Source organism: Myiozetetes cayanensis, unplaced genomic scaffold, assembly GCF_022539395.1.
Source record: "Myiozetetes cayanensis isolate MyiCay16 unplaced genomic scaffold, myiCay2020 scf4, whole genome shotgun sequence".
NCBI classification, from domain to species: domain Eukaryota; kingdom Metazoa; phylum Chordata; class Aves; order Passeriformes; family Tyrannidae; genus Myiozetetes; species Myiozetetes cayanensis.
The window spans coordinates 8,067,711-8,086,148 of NW_026087631.1; the positions used below are offsets into that span (position 1 = coordinate 8,067,711).

General features: G+C 47.8%; 2 protein-coding genes across 3 annotated transcripts in view; both read right to left on the minus strand.

Moving 5' to 3' along the window:
* Window positions 1–4,296: 4,296 nt before the first annotated feature.
* On the minus strand, window positions 4,297–13,697 carry LOC126647154 (cyclin-dependent kinase 4 inhibitor B-like). 2 transcript variants are annotated; one of them, XM_050329095.1, is made up of 2 exons: window positions 13,391–13,697; window positions 4,297–5,546 (listed from the first exon to the last, which is right to left on the minus strand). In XM_050329095.1, the coding sequence occupies exons 1-2, from the start codon at window positions 13,652–13,654 to the stop codon at window positions 5,250–5,252; spliced, it is 561 nt and encodes a 186-aa protein (XP_050185052.1). In that variant the 5' UTR covers window positions 13,655–13,697; the 3' UTR covers window positions 4,297–5,249. The 2 variants fall into 2 exon arrangements, with proteins under 2 accessions (XP_050185052.1, XP_050185053.1); XM_050329096.1 differs by lacking the exon at window positions 13,391–13,697 and adding an exon at window positions 8,086–8,254.
* A 4,378-nt stretch (window positions 13,698–18,075) lies between these two features.
* The window catches only part of LOC126647050 (cyclin-dependent kinase 4 inhibitor B-like), a 75,971-nt gene continuing 75,608 nt past the window's right edge, over window positions 18,076–18,438 (minus strand). Inside the window, exon 2 of the mRNA XM_050328906.1 lies at window positions 18,076–18,412. Within this exon, the coding sequence (XP_050184863.1) occupies window positions 18,149–18,412 (264 nt within the window). The 3' untranslated portion in view covers window positions 18,076–18,148. The remainder of the gene's footprint in view (window positions 18,413–18,438) is intronic.

Here is an 18,438-nt window from a genome sequence, read left to right on the forward strand (position 1 = left end):
ACTGAAAGGGGGTGTATTTCTATTGGATGTAATAATTTTTTCTCGATGGAGGTGGTGAAACACTGGAACAGGCTGCTCAGAGAAGTTGTAAATATCTTTACAAGTGTTCAAAGTCAGGTGCGACAGAGCTTTGATCAGCCTGGCCTAGTGGAAGGGGTGCCTGCCCGTGGTAGAAGGAGTGGGCTCTCTGGTCTTTGAAGATGCCTTCCAGCCAAATTCATTCTATAGGACTTGCTCTGTCAACAGAGGCTTGATACCTGAAGGTGTCTCAGGCAGAATTTGTATATAAAGTCAGGAAAAGAGTGGCAGTGTTTAGGGTTTCTTTGCAAAGTTCAGCATCCATTTTATAGTCTGAAATGTGTTGGGAGTTATTTATCCAGCAGACTGTACAACAGAGATGGTGATTGGCAAGAAAAGCATAGGTAAGTGTTTAATTATATTAAGATAGGGCCAAATATAAGTGCTTTTAATTGTCTTTAAAAGAGTCTTAAGAAATGTATTGTAGGAAGAACTGCAGATGTGACAGAGAGCAAGAAGATACAAATTCAATGTACTGCATTCCTAAAACCCAGTAAGCATTCTAGCAGAGAACCATGGTCATTCTCACACTCAGAATGTATCTGGTTTGGCAAGAATGAGACAGTGACAGGCAGAGAACTTCACTGATGAAAATTGCCTCACTTCAGTTTGAGTGTATCCATGACAATTTTTTTTTCTGCGACCATGCTATTGGCACTGCTCCTGTATCATAACACGAGAAGCAGTTTTAACAAGTACTAGCTTGAAGCTCTTGCAAAATTGCATCTCTAGGATGTTCAATTGTGACCGTTGCCTAGTTTTCAAACATCACAGATTGCAAACTGTATGCATATACGTATATTACAGTTCTATACAATTAAGATGCTATGTACACAGTGAAGGGAATCCAAACTCCCCCCCCACGAAGGGAATGGAAAGGGGTAAAAAGGGACAAAAAGGAACACAGAACATATATACACAATGAAACCCAAGAACTATCAAAATAACTAGCAAAACAAATCTCACCATGTCCCTCAGACAAGCAAGATTGGCAGACACCGCCAGCACTCTCCAATCTTCCATGTGGCAGACCAGCGGTCACTGAAGGCCTCAGCGTGAGATAAATGAGACCAACACAAGGACCCACTGCCCTGAACCTCACTAGAAGAGAAGAGAGCGAGGTCTCTAATCTCCAACTTATTTCTACCCTGGTTTATGTAAAAATTTTATGGGATACTGGGTACATGGCCACTTCCTTGGTTACGAGCTGGTTACCAGGAAGACCTAGACCAAAACCATCACATTCTCCACCCCTTATTCCATATTATTTTTATGTAACACTTATATTTTGTGTTCACTTATATCTCACGCATATATACATATATATATGTGTATATAGTCCTTTGGAGCAATTGTCTTGTCATAGAAGATCGGCATCAGCATCAACATTAGCTCAGATCCTTGACCCTTTGGTTATAATCACAGTTTGCGTTTTAGGGCTGGTTCTCTGGTCTGGGCTGTTTTATCATTGGATACCAGCATCAATTTGTTCAGGTCTTTCTCACCTGGTGACTAGTTTCCTGCAAAACACAACTCATATGTCTTTCCTCAAGGTTAAATTTCTTTGAGGCACACACTGGATCTTTCTATCCTTTCTCATTACCCACCAGCTATTTCTGGGCCCTTGAGCGAAAACAATCCCACGAATGGGTTTATCTTGGCCTGAGGGAGGAGTAAGCTGAGCAGCCTTCCCTAGCATAACCTCTCAGATGGATCGCTGGAACTTTGTCTCCATCTGCAGTGTGGAGGGATTCTGCTTGGGCAGGACCAGCTCAATTGACAGAGCCTCTAGTGTTAACTACCCAGGTGGCCTTGGTTAAATGCTTATCCCAGTTCTTGAAAGTTCCCCCACCAAGCGCCTTTAGACTTGTTTTTAACAGTCCATTACATCTTTCAACTTTCCCAGCAGCGGGTGCATGATGTGGAATGTGATATACCCATTCAATACCATGCTCCCGTGCCCAAGTGAGCCAAGTCCGAACCACCGCTGTATGTTTCGCAGACCATTTTAAAGTCTTCTTTAAACAGTGCCTACTTCAGCACAGATACCTAAATAGTGTGTGCTGAATCAAACAAAGCAGCTTCTCTGTGGGTAAATGACATATCTCATACAAAACTCATTAGAACCACGGAAAACCTAATAGAAGTAATAGCTAGTCAAATTTAACCTGAAGTTTTCCAAGTCTGCTTCGCTTCCTCCAGTGGAATTGCCCTAAACTAACTCCTTGATTTCGATGACCTGAATGCTTTCAAGACCTTGGGAAAAGAGAGCAGCCCTGGAGCTCGCAGGACTTGTTGAAGAACAGCTCGGTCCCTCTTACTCCACTGCAGGATTTGCCTTGGGGAAACAGAGAAATGCAGCTGGACAAGAGTGGGTGCGTTAGAAAGAAATGCTTGAAGCCTAATTTTCTTCCCCACTTGTACAGAGGGGAGACTGGGTGGAACTGAGTGCTTGCAAATAGCACAGATGCACAAAGCAGGAGGGGTGCCAGGATGAAACAAGGACCAGGAAACACAGAATCTGTAACCAGCTGATTCCTCACAAAATTTTCAGTGGACCTCCAAAGGAAAGGCCAGATATTGGAACTTCATAAAATGTCCAGATCCACACAGACCACCAGCAGAGTGTCACTGCAGGGTAAGTTCAACCCTGCAAATAAAAATGCAAAAGAAGACATGTACCCACTCACAGCAGCTTCTGTCCAACAGTCCCTCCAGTAGTGTTCATTAGGAGCTCTGCTTCACCTTGGTGCACGCGTCACAGGCGACAGATCTTCTTCCGCTTTGACTGAAGAGACTTCTGGATTTGGACTTGGTAGCATTCAGACCCAAACAGCCCCTGTCCATGTTCCGAGCCAGCACCCTTCACTTGCTTGTGTCAAGAGCACTTGCTCTCTCTGAGTGTGCAGTTGCTACTGGGCCCTACCACACTTCTCACTGATTGTTTGCATGTTGCATTTTGTTTTACCCAGCTATCCATGGCTTTTGAAGTCCATTTGTCTTGGAGGAGATCTCAATTGACTTTGCTCACTGGAGCAGCCTCCAGTGTGTGATGCCAGCAGTGCAATGTACTGATGCCAATGTGGGTTCAAATATGGCATAAACTAGACTGTGGGGTGGGTGATTACCTTTACCCTTTTGCTCCCTTTTCTATTTTCTCTACATCATTCTTTGCAGCCCAGCACTGATCTGTCTTGTTAACATGAGATTGCCCACTGATACCTCATTTTCGCTTGGTTAACTCTTCCCAGTGTTTCTTGCTACCAACATCCAAAGCATCTCTCAGCAACAGCACAGGTGGCTTGTGACGTCAGAACTATTATTAGTATGTATTAGTATTGAAAACAGATCTGAGAGCAGTTGGAGTTCCCAGCACTGTAACCAGTGAGAGTGTTTGGTTTATCAAAACCAACTGAGCATCAGCTAGAGGAGAAATGAATTCAAAAGGTGCTCAGCACTGGGTGGGACGAGCCCTCTAAGATGGAAATTCTGTCTTAACTGTTTTAAGGACTGCTTCCTCTCCCCATTGTCACTGCAGTGCTGGCTGAAGCAGGAGAGTTCCAAAGAATTGAAATTAACTTTTCATCACACTTTTGCAAAAGTCTGCCATTGCTTGTTTAGATAATTGTCAAGTTCCCAACCTCCTTTACTGTGTGTGACTGGGTGTACTTGGAAATACGTTTTCTACCTGAAGATCAAGGTGTCATAGAGGAGGCCCTGCTGGAACTGAGTAGTGTAGCAGTGTGTGTAGTAAGTGAGATGTATTTTAGAGGGCAGGTGAAGTCTGTGCTGTTGGTTGGTTTCCTCCAGTATGGTTCCTCTGGCACAAGGAGAAAGACATTTGGTCTCCTGAAAGTCTTTTAATTTGTCCTTAGAATCTGTGTTTAAGAATTAGTGCTTCCTAGGAAGCAGCTTTTGTAGGGACTTGTATAAACTGTGTGAGGAGGTTCCTACTCTTAGAGCGTAAAGTCATGCAAAGCTACAAAGTTCAGTTAAACTTTCCTTTTGCTCTCTAAGTGTTGTTTTAGTAAGAAAACAAATTATTTGGATGTGTTTAAGTGGTGTGTGTATGTGCTTAAGTAATACACATCTCAAAAACCCTGCGTATTCGGCCTGCTGTGAATGTGCTGTGAGTATCCATATGTATTTATGCACAGACCCCCACAAACAAGAAAGCAATCAACCAAGTTGAAATAAAAACCAGTGCCCAACCCTGAGTGGTGCTGCACACAGAACGCTTTAATAGCTGAACACTCGGAAGGAAGTTTTCTGAGCCAATCTCCTGTTTCGTTATCAAATAAGAACAGGTATTTGGTTATCAAATAAGAACAGGTATTTGGTTACACACAAGTGATACAAACATTGGGTAGGCAATGGAAATTCCGTAGGAAGGAGAGAAAACGCAAAGTGTGAAAAGATCCAGATTTATAACCCAACTCGGCCATTTGTTGTTTTTTCCAAAGATCTAGTTTAGAGACCCATGGTTTTTCACATGGATAGCTTCCCCAAATGCAACTCTACGACATACTTGTAGTAGTTCTTCAATTGTGATGTCTATCGGTGTTAAATATTTGGACATTCCATCAGTGTTATATCTCAGTATTAAAACTGTAAGTGAAGTGGGCTGCTGAGGGGAGAAGATGGGAAGATTAATTCCATTTGTAAAGGAGAGGGCTGAAGTGTTCCCTATGTGAGAGCCCTAGGACATAAAAGAATCTCAAGGGATGACTACAATGCCAAGCAGAACTGTGAGCAAGTTGGAAAGGGAAACACAGCGTTCTGACTCCTCTAAGCAGCTACACCGTTATCAGAAATCGGAGAGGGGAAAGGATTTTTCCGCCCCCCTCTCCACCCCCGAAGCACAGGAGAACCTTTTGCTGCCTGTGCTCTGCCCGCCGGGGAGCCTGAGAGGGAGAGCAGCAACGCAGCCTTGGCAGTGTTTTGGTTCTTTCCTTCTTTTCTCAGGCAATTGAGCAGCACGTGTCCTCCGGCAGAAGCAGGACACGGGGGCGTGCGGAGGAGCCGTGGGCAGCGGGGCAGAGGCAGAGTCTTGGCAGGGGTCGGGCAGCGGTAGCGCCGCCGGGCGCGGTGGCTCGCTGGGTGAGCGGCCGGCGGTGGCAGTGGCGGCGGAGATGGGCGCAGGGGGCGCAGCGGGGGCGGCCGAGGGCGGGTCAGGGCGCTGCCCCCCGGGCGGCCGTGCCGGCTGGCGGCAGGGGCGGCGGGTGGCGCAGGTAGCGGCCCACGGCTCCGTGCGGGCCCCCCGCCGCCACGTCGAGGGGGAGGCGGCCGCGGCCGTCGGGCAGGTCGAGGCGCGCCCCGGCCCGGTGCAGCGCCGCCAGCGTCTCCAGAAAGCCGGCGCGGGCCGCGTCGTGCGCCGGGAGGCAGCCGGTGCTCGGGTCGGGCCGGTTGGGGTCGGCTCCGCGCTGCAGCAGCAGCTCGGCCACGCGCGGGCTGCCCAGCATCATCACCTGCGGGGAGACACAGCGTCAGCGCCTGCGGACACCGGCACAGCGTCGAGCTGCAGGCCGGGCGGAGGCGGCTCTGACGTCTCTTTGGGCATAATTTTCCTACGTCAGCTACTTGGAGTCGTGCCATGCATGAATAGTGACAACCGTAGGCCAGGATCCCTACGACTCCCTTCAACTCCAGAGAGTATGTGACTAGACGAGAAATTAACACAGTAGCTACGATGCGTGTGGTTTCCAGACGAGGTTCTATATATGTGTATGTTCTTTTTCACAGTCTATGCCATTTGTATAGACCATGGTATAAGTGCTACTCGTGGTGTGTGTAAAAACACATATCCATACATACAGACACGGTTATGTATGTGTGTACACACATAGACACACCAACAGATATGCCATTGGTGTCCCACCTATTATTTCACAGATAGTGTATATAGAGGTACTACAAATAGATTTATACACATGCATAAATTAACAATGCATTAAATATATTTAGACGCATAAATAAGATGTATATATATATATATACACATGCACATGGATATGTTTACACATTATGCATACACATCCTGTATATTGTGAGAGCCCTGAGCAGCCCTGCCTGAAGGCTTCTGCCACTGGGAATGCCTTACTGATTTATCAACGATCAGCGCAGCAAGCCAGGCTAGGTAGCTGTGAGTGCTTCCTTCGGGCTTCTGGGGTGGATTTTCATGAGTTTTCTCCTCCTGAGTTTTGGATCGAGATGCTTTTTCTTTGTCTTCTATTCTCCCTCTCAGAATAGTCTTCTTTTCAGAGATGTAAGGAAAGCTGCTGGCTGCTCATGAGTAATAATAATAATAATGGTCAGTCTTCACGAGCAAAGATCCGGGGAAGGTCTTTCCACCTTCCAGCCTGCGCATTGGATTTTTTAGGTGAGACACAGTGTGCGCGGAACTGAGCCCACCCTTTAATCCTAAGGTTCATCTGCCGGGGCCAAGCAAGCTTGGACGGTGGCAGCGAGGTCCTTAGGACGTAGGTGGGTTACCTTTAAGGGCTAACGAGCCCCACCTGCCCGGGAGTGGCCCTGACCGGGAATCGAACCCGGGTCTCGGCGGTGAGAGCGCCTCGCCCTTACCACTAGACCATTATTATTATTTATTATTATTGCTCATGAGTAATGCACAAAAAACTTTCCTGATGGCAAATCGCTAGAGACATCCTGCTTGCCGGCCGATAGCAAAAACTTTTGGCAACTTCTATTCATTCACGATTAAACAAAACCACACAAACCATCGACCAACAAATAAAATCAATTTGCATTTGAGTGCTTACTTTCCTCATTGTCCTGGTCATTTTTAGTGGAATTTTGAACTTTGTAAATTGTGGCTTACCATTATGGATAAGACCTTAAGATAAAAGAGTTTTCCCATTCTTTTCTTTCTCAATTCTTTGTTTACACACTTCAAATAAGTGTGTTTATTTCTAATAATAAAAGTACAAAAATGCTTCTGCATGTCATCATTCATAAATTTCTGATTTTAATTTTTTTAGAAAAGAAAAGGAAGCCCACATATCAGAGTGTCAACCATTTTGCAAGTGTTGAAAAGGGAAACAGAACCTTGTCTCACTCTGAAATGTGGGAAGGAAAGAGAAAACTTGCAAGAATTTGAAGATTCTTTTCATCAGGAATCTGAACATACAACAGAAATAAACCGAATAATTTTCTCAGAGCTTTGCCCAGTAACTTACTTTAGAAAAAGATTTCCTTTTCCATATAAAGTGCCAAAACCAAAATGGCTGTTCAGCTTAGCTGATGAATCGTTAAATAGATGGCTTCAAGTGACAACTTGAGAATCCTTTTCATGAGATATGCAAGTCTAGCTTTAATTGCAGTCCCTTAATCGTTCAAGGAACACTGACAAACTTTGAACTTAACTCTGTTGATTAATGGAATATATTTTAACTATTCTACACACGAGTACTTTCAATATCTATCAATGAATACTATCACTATTGCTGAATAGAGAATATTAAATTACTACTACTACTAAAAATAGGAAAAAGTGGCAACTACTAATATATACCTAGTTTCAAGTTAAAATTTCTCTCAGTACAATTTCTACATCGCCTTCTCTATTGTTCTTGCTCCTGAATATATTAGAAAGGGACTCCACTTCGATTGCCTTGGGGAAAAAAGACCCATTTAGTCTGTATTTTAAAAAACCAAGACAAGTTGCTTAAAGTGCAGTCAGCTCCCCAGGTCCATCTGGAAGCGCATTTTGCAGTCTCACTTCTCCTATTGAGTACCCCCTAGCATAACTCGTTTTGCTGCCAGCGGTTCCCCTCTGAAATCCATCTTGTCTTTTCAGAATGGCAGGCGTTAAGAAAAGCTCCCCTTCGTATCCAGCTGCGTCTGGAGTCCGGTTCCCATCATAACAATAAAAATTCATTCGAATTCCGAACTATCCACCCCTCCTGGCCGGCGTGGCAGAGCACAGCTTCCCCCTGCAACCGGGCTGCCCTTTCCCCTCTCTCCCCGACCCCGCGCCGTGCTCCATACCTGGAGCGGGGTTCTCCCAAAGCAGTTGGTCGCGTTGGGATCCACGCCCGCGTCCAGCAGCCTCCGCACCTCCTGGTGGTCCCCGCGGGCGGCGGCGGTGCACAGCCGGTCGCCGTCGCCCCGGGGGGACCCGTCCATCGCCCCCGCTCACTCGACCCGCACTGCGGCCCCTCGCTCTCTGTCTCTTCTGGCTGCGACCTCCCCGTGGCGACGACGCAGCTCCTCCTTCCCCGAGGGCAGCGGCCGCCCCCTCGCCCCCCTCGGCAGGAGCCCCCGGGCCGCGGGCACGCCCCGCGCACCCCCCGCGCCGCTCACACTCCCGGCGGGGCGGCCGCTGCGGGGTCCGCTCGCTCCCGGTTCCCAGCGCTCCTGGGGGCTGCCGTGAAATCCACGAACCCTCCTGGCCGGGGATGGAGGAGTGGGCGGGAAGACACGGGGAGGGATGACGAAGGACCGCGGGATAGTGGCACAAGCTGCGGGCCGGGGCACGGCAGCACCTCGGCAGGGGAGCCCGGTTTCACCCCCACCTGGAGTGCGGGGCGACTCCCTCGGGACCTTCCCTCGATCCCGGAGAAAGAAGGGGATGGGGCTGAGGCCCCGCGGCCCCACACCCTCCCCACAGTGGGGCCAGTTGCCAAGGGAGACGAGGCGGGCAAATGGCTTCTCCAGGCTGCCCGGGATGGCGGCAGCTGCCTCGACCCGGGCAGTGGGCTGCAGCCCACGAGCATCGAACTCGGGGCTACGACGACACGAAGAGGGGACCACGGACCAGAGCCTCCGAAAGGGCGCCCTACCCTGCCCTGCCCTGCCCGAGCCCCTCCATGAGGTGGGTCGGGGGTCCGTCCCTACTGGCCCCGCCGGCGGGCAGCAGTCGGACGGACTGAAGGAGGAGGGAGCCGTGCCCGCAGGAAGTCTGCGATCCACCTCACGGCACCGGGCAGAAAAGAACAGATCGCTTCAGCCTGGCCCTGCCCAAGCCTCGTGCGGGCAACAAAACGGCAGCGATAGCCCGCTGGGGTAAGGGGCTGCTCCAGGCGGACAGACGGGAGCTGGGCAGAGCCCGGCCTTTCTGCTGTGAGGGTCCTCAAAATCCAAGCACCTGGGCCCTCCCCTTGCCTTTCCGTCTCCCCGTTGCAGGCCCTGAGGACGCCCGTGACAGACCTCCCCGCTCCAAGCACCCCTTCCCGCCCCGCGCCCCAGGGGAGCGGGAGATCGGCACCCACGACCCGCGGAGTGAAGTTTGTATTCTGTCACCTCGAAGTTCCGGAGAGACTTGGTAAAAGGCAAGGGGAATAAGGACGTCTTTCAGGGCTTTTCTAATTTTTTCCTCACCCCTCCTCCTTCCATCCCCTCCCCTCCCCGCCCCGCTCCTTCCAAAGTCAGTTCCTTAATCTTTATTATTTTTAATTGCTGAAGACCAGTGTCATGCCACAGCAGCAGTATCTGCCGTGCAGATACATCTCTGTGCCCTTTGTCGTTACCCCCCAGCCTGCGTAGCGAAAGGGGAAACCCGGCGATTTTATGTCCAGAGATATCCTTGATGAGGAGAAATAATCCCAAATTCAGACCTGAATTGACAAGTCAAAGGGTCACTGAAATGTCTTCATTTGGTAGTCTGCTAAGCCTTCCTCTAAGCAAAGTTTCTGGGAGAAGTGGCATTGCAAGATAGGGGTGCAATATTTCAAGGGGGTTTGTGTGGGGTGAGACCCTTGCTGGGCAGGCAGTGGGACAGGCTCCCACACACCGTGTTTTCTCTTTGGGGCCTGGTGCAGAGTGACCCCTGGGACACAAGGACGATTAAATCAAAATAATAATAATAATAGTAATAATAATAGTAATAATAATAATAATAATAAATGTTTTAAAGTGGATTTTTTAAAAGTCTATGAAGTCTAAGAAATTAAGAGGATTCCCTACCCAACAGGCAAAGTTCCTTCTGGTCCTTCTTGTCCTCTCTGATAGAAATGATAGCCACGTAGAGACAAATCCAAGGAGAAAACATCATTGGTTATGTCTCTCAGGTGCCTTAAAATTTCAAATCAATCCTCATGTGTGGCAGGATTGCAGGTTATTGCTGGCTGATATTGATTTCTGTGAAATAGTATTGATACTGGATTTTATGCATCTGTGGGTATAAATATATGAATGTATGTGTTTGTTTGTGGTTTTTTTCGTGAATATAGAAGGATAGAAAAAAACACACGTTCACACCTGTGCATATTTGCAAGTGAAGACGTTATCCGAGGAGTCAGAGGGCCAGTCTGTATCTCTATGCCCCCCATCCAGAATGATGTTAAAAGCTACGAAATTGCAGCCTGCCATTAAAAAAAAAAAAAAAAACCAAACACAAAAAACCACCCAAACAAATAAAAACACAAACAAACAAAAACAACAAAAAAACCACCAAAACACTGTCCCGTGCTAACATTACTGACCTTCCCAATCACTTGCCACTTACCAGAACATTTTAAGATACATGATTGAAGTCGTGCGAATTTTCCCCTTCACAAAGCAAATCCTGTATTTTCTCTCCTGTATATTCCAATACCAACAAAGGACATCGAATTAATCCACACATTACAACACAAGGTAATTTCTGAAATTAGGGAAATAATCACAGAGCCTGAACTAGTGTGTTTTGAAAAAGACCTCTGTATTTCACTTGCATCTTGGCGAAGGGAGAGGAATCCACCTTCTCTCCCCAGCAAACCTTATTGCAAAGATATTTTCACAGGGAGAAAAAACCTCTAACATTAAGCAGAGTCCCTGTCCTACATTTCTTCTCTTACTTATTTTTAGAATCGCTGCTCAGCCACACAGATCTTTTCACTGACAACAGATCCATTTTAATACTATAGTACAACAATCTTGCAAATTGTTCTGAGCTGTTTTGCTAATAGCATACAGGACGGAAAAGGTAATTTTCAGTTAGCAAAGGCAGCCATCTTATGCACTGCTTAAGGCTTGGAACAGCAACAAAAACATAATTGAAAACATTGAAACAGCAGGAGTTATTTTATCATCTATCAAACATTTTGGTAGTTAGTTCAGTGGTTACTTAAATACTACAAAGAGTCAAACTGTAAAGAACATAATCTTGCAATTTCCTAGCTTGCAAATAGTCAAAACCTGATCAGGAGAGGCAGGAGTAGGTGGTACAATGGAGAGGTTGCATGGAAATAACCTGTTTTACACTTAAGAGAGGCAAGGGAAACAGTTATTTGAGCTTATGCTAAAAATGAAGCAATACCACTCTATAGAAATAGTGTCACACTATTGATTTACACTTCCGTTTAAAATGTCAGTGTATTTGTGAAGATAACTATCCAGTTAAGAACAGGAATATCTATCCCCTTAATTTTAGTCCATCAGAAGTCGTGCTATGAGGGTTTCCATCGAACATAAAAATGATTGAGAAATAACCCCCAAAAAACCAAAGCCAAAACCAACCCCCCCCTAGACCCCCTGAACTCAAACAACCTCCAGTAATAATGAATAGATGCTTCACAGAGTCAGTGTCATTGTCATGGAATGATTAGGCTTAGAAGGGATCTTAGAGATAATCCAGTTCAACCCACACACACACTTTGCCCCACAGCCCCCCTCAAACCCCCTCCATTCGGCAGAGACACCTTCCTCTACATCAGATTTTTCAACGACCCATCCAGTCGAGCCTCGGACACTTCCAGAGATGGGGCAGCCACAGCTTCATTATGTGCTGCCTTAAAAAGCTGTACAAATACTTTTTGTAGCTTTGCTGGCAATTTTTTTTTTTAAATTAAAGGTACACACTTGTCTTACCCTACCGCAGGCCCTTCAAACTAAGATTTGTAGTCTAGATCTAAATATCATTTTAGAAAAACTCAATCTCCCTGATTAGAAGCTTGGGGGAAGGGGAAAATAAAGGAGCTGTATTTACAGCAAGCATGGAAAGAGAGAGAAAAAATAAGAGTCACACTCCTGAATCCGTGAGACTGTTCTGCCCTTGTTACAACAAATTTACTTCGAGATAATCAGCACTTTCATACTTATGTTTCTATTTGAGATTTGTACATTTCATGTCAGTCAGAGTTTACAGTTTCTTTTTCCCCCATTTAGTGTAAGATGAAGAAATGAGGCCTACTACAAATGCAAAAAAATGAAGCTTTTGAAGGCACCAAGGAAAACTGGATATAGTTTCTGATTTATATATATATAAATCAGTGTACATATATTTTGTGTGTGCCTGTCTGTGTGTCTGTGTGTCATGTACCCACATTTGCTATTCAAAAAGCACTGTAAGAGATCTAACCAGGGACTGGAGGTGGGAAGCTGAATAATTTTATTGCCACACCCTGAGTCCCATACTTTGAAAGGTTTAATTTTTTAATACATTTATTTTTACATATATGAAATAAATTATCTCTATTTTTGTAGATATTTTGTAGTAAATCTTTCTATTTCTCCTCTCTTCTACCTCTGCTCTTCTCCAGTCTGTGCTCTGGATTAGAGGAGGTTGTGGACTGCTCTAACAAGCCTCTGTGATGACTGTGCAGAACAATCCTCAAATACACATCAAAATTCATATTCACTTGATTCACTTTTCATTGTATGTCTGATTACGTGTAACGATCAACACTGAAGGTGCACCCTGCAGGTCCCCAACAATCCGATAATTCTGAATTATGCATTAGGAAAAAAGCCTCTAAAAATGCCTGAGCCTCGGGTGTCTCTCAAGGTCCCAATATGCGAGTATTTTAGTTACTCTTTCTGACACTGCTCACCCGCTCTGACCCCTATTTCCCATATTTTTGTAACAGTGAGGGAAGGCAAAGTAGGCCACTGTATTTCACTACAGTTTACAGGAGTGGAAAGTAATGCATGCTCGGAAAACAGTGGCCATTTTCTCTCTTCAGAGCAGTAGCTGTGTTCCTTGTTTGCAAGGAACTGTCTACAGAAGTTGATAAGGGGTGGTGGGTTTATGTTTTCTTAATTAGCCATAGTGAAAACTTCTCAGGAAGTGAGGAATAAGGCAGAAATAAGTTACAGTAACTTTTCAAGAACCTGATATCATTTTCAAATGAGTTTAGGGGAAGGAGAAAAAAAAAAAGGAAAAAGGAAAAAATAATAATAGACGAAGAGAAGACCCCAGCCTGTACAAATCTAAGGTGATCAGGGAGGAATCTGAGCATATGGTACGGAGGGGCTCCTCGGCACTGCCACTTGGGTCGGGCCGTCGCCTCCTACTCCTGTCGCCCCGTCGGGCCGCCCGCACTCACCGGGGACCACCCGCCGCCCCCAGAGAAACCCCGTTCCCGGGTCCTACCTGGACCGGGGGCTCCCGCGGCGACTCCGCCGCAGGACTAGCAGCAGGGAGAGGCGCGGCGGCCGACGCCGTCCCAGCGCTCCGAAAATGCGGCGGACGATGAACCAGCCCAGAGCCCGGGCCCGGGGCAGGCTGCGGGCACGCCGAAAGTGGATGGTGCACCTTATCCGGGGAGTCATGGATGCGGAGAATCCGCTCTCGCTTCACGTAACAAATACCTCCCCGGCGGGGCCTCACCGGTGAATCGGCCCTCTCACCCTCCATTCATTGGAGAGGATTTTCTTTCTTTCTTCCCCCCCCTTTCTTTTTTTTCTTTTTTTTTCTTTTTTTTTTTTTTTCCCCCTCTTCCGTTTGCCTAATTTCGAGTCCCCATTTTGCTTTACCTCCCTCCCCTTCCCACCCCCCCTCCCCTACACCCCGCTCTTAAACTCCTCCCATGATGATGGCTCCCGCCTCGAAAGCGGGCGAAGGAAGACTGGCAGCGGGGGATGGGGACGGGGGAGACCGCCGGCTCGTCTCCCCTCCCACTGCCTGGCCCCGGGGAGCACCGCCGCCAAACAGGCGTGGAGACAGGCCAATCGCAGGGCGCTCCCCTGCTTTCAAATAAAGCCTTGACGACATGTCCTTGCCCTCCCTCCGGTCTGCCCCTCCAAACAAACGGCCTCCGTCTCTGTTTGGGGATGGGTGGTATTTGTTTGGGTTTTTTTCCTTGCTCTTTGGTTGCTTTCGGATCCCGCTTGCCACGGAAAAAGCCCGACGGGGAAAGGGGTCTGCGGCGTCTCGGAGCGCCTGGGCGAGCCCCCGGGGGCCGGCTAGCGGATCCCTGCCGCTTTAAATGCGCAGGCCAGTATTGGCCCGGGCGAGCAGCTATTTCCTTGTCACATGGCCATTTGAACGCGACGCGGGACCGTTGCGTAGCGGAGCGAGGGGAAAAAAAAAAAAAAAAAAAAGGACGTTTTCGGTTTCCCCCCACCTCTCAACGAAACGGGTAATGAACGATTCACCCGCTAGCCCCTAGAATTTCTTCCCGGCCGTGCTCCGCGGGGTCGGACTGCTTTCTTTTCCTTTTGAAAGGCGAAGTTCTGGAGCGGGGCGAGGGAGCAGCAGGGGGGTCGCTCAGAAGCCCCGATTAACCTGCCGGCGCTCCCTTCCCGGGCCAGCTCCCAGGAACCACCGGAGGGCTGCCAAGCCCTCCGACAGCGGGTGCCGAGCCAGCTCCGCCGCCCGGCAGAGGATCTCTGGGGGTTACCGCTACGCACCTGCCTCGCCCCCCGCCCTGTGAGTCCATCTGCTTGAGCATCCCCCCTCCCGGGTGCGGGGTACCTCCGTGCGAGGCCCTGGGGAGCTGTGATGGGCAGGGAGAGCGTCATTCCTGTTGGCGCGTCTTCGCCCTCCCCGGGGGTGGCCGGGCCCAGTTCTGCTCGACACGGCTAGAGGAGGCTCTGGACGGCTCCTGGACTGAGGGGAGCCGCGGGGAAGGCGTCGGGAGGGGAGGCAGAGCTGCAGTCCCTGGGAGGGATGGTGAGCATAGGCGTATGCAATACGCATCTCCCTCCCCATCTCCTGCTTTCTGCTGGACAAACAGTAATAACTGATGTCAACAGAAGTTTCCTTCTCCTGCCTCGGCACGGAGTAACCCTAACAACACTGCTAATAAAGAAGAGCCGGTAATGGTTTCTTCTGGACCGAGTTCGATTTCAAGCCTGGGAAATGGGTGAGTGAAATCAGCCATTTCGAAATGAAAGCACCTCTTCGATAGACACTTTATTCTTTTCTTTCTTCTTCTTTTCCCCTCACCCCCCCGCTCCGTCCCGCACTTCTCTCTGCTGTGGCTACTACTCCCCGACAGGCAAGGCAAAATTGAGAGAAATGAATGCCTGCCTGGCTGCGTGATGCAGGTGCCAGAGCGGTGGTGAGAGGATGAATCTACAGTTTCGGTAATAGAAACTAAATACCCACCAACGCTGAATGCATGGCCGATCAGGGGCCGAGGAGCACCTCGTCGTGCACAGGGTGCAAACCGTGCTACGGGGGGTATGGGGGTGTGTGCGTGCACATGTATTCTATTACAGCGGCGGTATTAAAAATAAAAAACGCGAGTAATCTGCTACTTTAAACGTAGTGCTTTGAGGGCTTTCTCAGCATGTGTATTGCTGCTACTACTTGCTGTTAACAGCTACTATTCTTTTCTGAGAGGAAAAGCCCTGGGGCCGGCGCTGCTGCCAGAAGGAAAGGTGTCTGTGGAAGCTCTCGCAGTCGAGCGTGATCACACCGGGGACTCCCATCCTTTCAAGGAGTGAGTATCCCCCACCGTGGGCCTCTCCCGGGCAGGGCCTCCAGACCTACGGCATGAAATAGATTTATAGCAATTAGGTATTTAACCCTATTGGCTTTTGAAGGCATACTCTGCTCGTTTGGTGAAGTCAGCCTAACAAATTTTGTTATTCTCCTGCCAACTTAATGAACAATATTAGTAAGAACAATAATATAATATTACAATTTTGCTGCTGTTGCTGTATTTTCATAAGCCGCAATGGGAATACAAAAAAATTTAAATGAAGTCTGGTTCCTGGAGAAAAAGACCATTTAAAACAGAAATACTGGTCTAATTGAGGTTGGGAGTGCAGTTTAATAGAATCTTATTGTTTTATAAAGAGGGTGGTCAGGCTCCAGACTTGTCCTATCTCTGTGTCTGGTCCCAGCTCCACTCTGGTTCCCACAGGTATGGGATGCAGGCACCTAACTGCTGCGTCCCCAGTGTTGTGCTTGGTTTGCTTACAACTATGCCATGCTCGAAGATAGAATACAGAAAATTTAGTAAAGTGTTATAATTTCATACTGTAATGCTATATTCTTTCTTTATAAAGATATGTATAAAATATATGTTCTAGGTATTCTTATAATAAACAAGTGTTTATAATATATTATAAGAATTATTTTATATATTACAAATATAAGGTAATTTTTGGTACATATTTTATATGTATATTATTTTTTGTTATTAAACATAAGCATATTACATATAAAATAGTTGATAACCTAATACATAAGGTTGATACATGATCATAACATTCATAATATATGTGCATATCATGTATATTTTATATGGGTATTGTATAGATATATTTTGTACATAAATGGCATAACTAAATATTTTATAGTGTACAAACTTATTTGATGTAATTATGAAGCATGCATTGTATGAATTCACATTACAATAAAAACATATTCCAACACGTTTTTAAAAAAGTATATACTTTTTTATTGTTTATGAAATATCTGAGAGTGGACAATCAGTAGGAATGCAAAACGAAAGTAATTTTTCCCCCCCTTTACTTCTCTACGGGTAGATCTGCAAAGTGCCCAGGATTTGCGCTGGAGAATGATGTCTGAGCTCTCCCGCTGCCTTGCCTTGTTTACTTTTCTCGGTCCCTAAGGCGTAGGATGCGCGGGTGCAGCCCGGTATGGGGTTCGGGGAGGGAGGCAAGGTCTCCCACTCATCCAGCACAGGCTGGGAGCACGGTCCCCATCGCCTGCCTCACCACCCCGCTCTTTGCTGCCCATGCTCTCCCACAGCACCCCTGATGGTTTAGAACCCTCCACAGTGGCAGAGGGTCTCCCCAGCCTTTGGCTTCCCCTCAGTAGAGAATGGGCTGCCTCGTGCATTTTCTGTGGGGTGCTCACACCCAACTTCCCCGTGCTGGGGCAGTCAGTGAAACGGAGAGACTCTCAGATGATTTGTCTGCTCCCTTTCGTAATCCAGCAGCACAGCTGTTGCAACGGCTTGCTTTTTTCGTTACTAAACGTGACACCTTCAAGCAGCTTGGTAAGCCCTGGAATTGAGTTCGGATGTACGATTTCTAATTTTTCGTTCCTGGTCGCCTTGGTTTTGCAATTAACATGATTTTTTTTAAGGTGTTATAACTCAGGGGAGGTCGCTTGCAGGTCGTTAAAACGAGTACTTCAAGTGGGGACTGTAGCGGGCTTGCAGAGACACAAAGCTCACTTCATTTTCTCCTTCCAGAACCCATGTTTGCAACCTTCATGAGAAGAGCCACGGATGCGCCAAAGATGCATGTACAGACACGCACAGCATCCTACGTGGTTCTAAGAACGTATTTGCCAAAGCCACAATGGCACCAGGAAGCGCCGGTTCCCTGCTCTCCGGCCGGCTTTGCTAGAGAGACAGGCAGCACCCCGTGAAACCGAAATCGGACAGGGAGAGCTCGGAGCCTCTCCCGTCCTCTTCAGATGGAGGGCTGGCAAGTATGAGTGTGGAGCCCCGGGGACGAGGGTAAACAGAAAGCCCAGACGTAGTGCAGTCAAAACATGAAGGGTTTCTATAGTACCACCTCTGTGTGTGGGTTTTCCTTCATATTTAATATTTTCACATTAAATATTTCCTATTTAATATTTCCTATTTGCTATTTAATATTTCCTATTTGCTATTTTCACATTAAATATTTCTTATTTCCTATTTAATATTTAATATTTTCACATTTAATATTTTCTTATTTCATACTTCATACTTCATATTTCTCTTCATAATATTTGGCCTCTCACGTGAAAATAGGGGACTGTTGAGGGCCGTAGGATTTCCAATGCAAGATAATACACAGGAACGAGCAAATAATATTGTCCTTCGTGCATCCCAGCGATCCGGGGTTATTCACAGTATGGCGTGAGTGCTGCTCGACTTGGCGTTTTCCGAGGCGGGCGCGAGCCATAAGTTTGGGAAGAGGATTGCCTCGGGAGAGGTCAGGCGTGGGACGGCGGGTGGCGCAGGTAGCGGCCCACGGCTCCGTGCGGGCCCCCCGCCGCCACGTCGAGGGGGAGGCGGCCGCGGCCGTCGGGCAGGTCGAGGCGCGCCCCGGCCCGGTGCAGCGCCGCCAGCGTCTCCAGAAAGCCGGCGCGGGCCGCGTCGTGCGCCGGGAGGCAGCCGGTGCTCGGGTCGGGCCGGTTGGGGTCGGCTCCGCGCTGCAGCAGCAGCTCGGCCACGCGCGGGCTGCCCAGCATCATCACCTGCGGGGAGACACAGCGTCAGCGCC

Coding starts and splice junctions, on each gene's coding strand:
- LOC126647154 (XM_050329095.1), bottom strand. CDS start 13,654: ATGGAGGGTGAGAGGGCCGATTCACCGGTGAGGCCCCGCCGGGGAGGT. Junction 5,547..13,390: donor CGCGGGAGCCCCCGGTCCAG/GTAGGACCCGGG, acceptor GTCTCCCCGCAG/GTGATGATGCTGGGCAGCCC.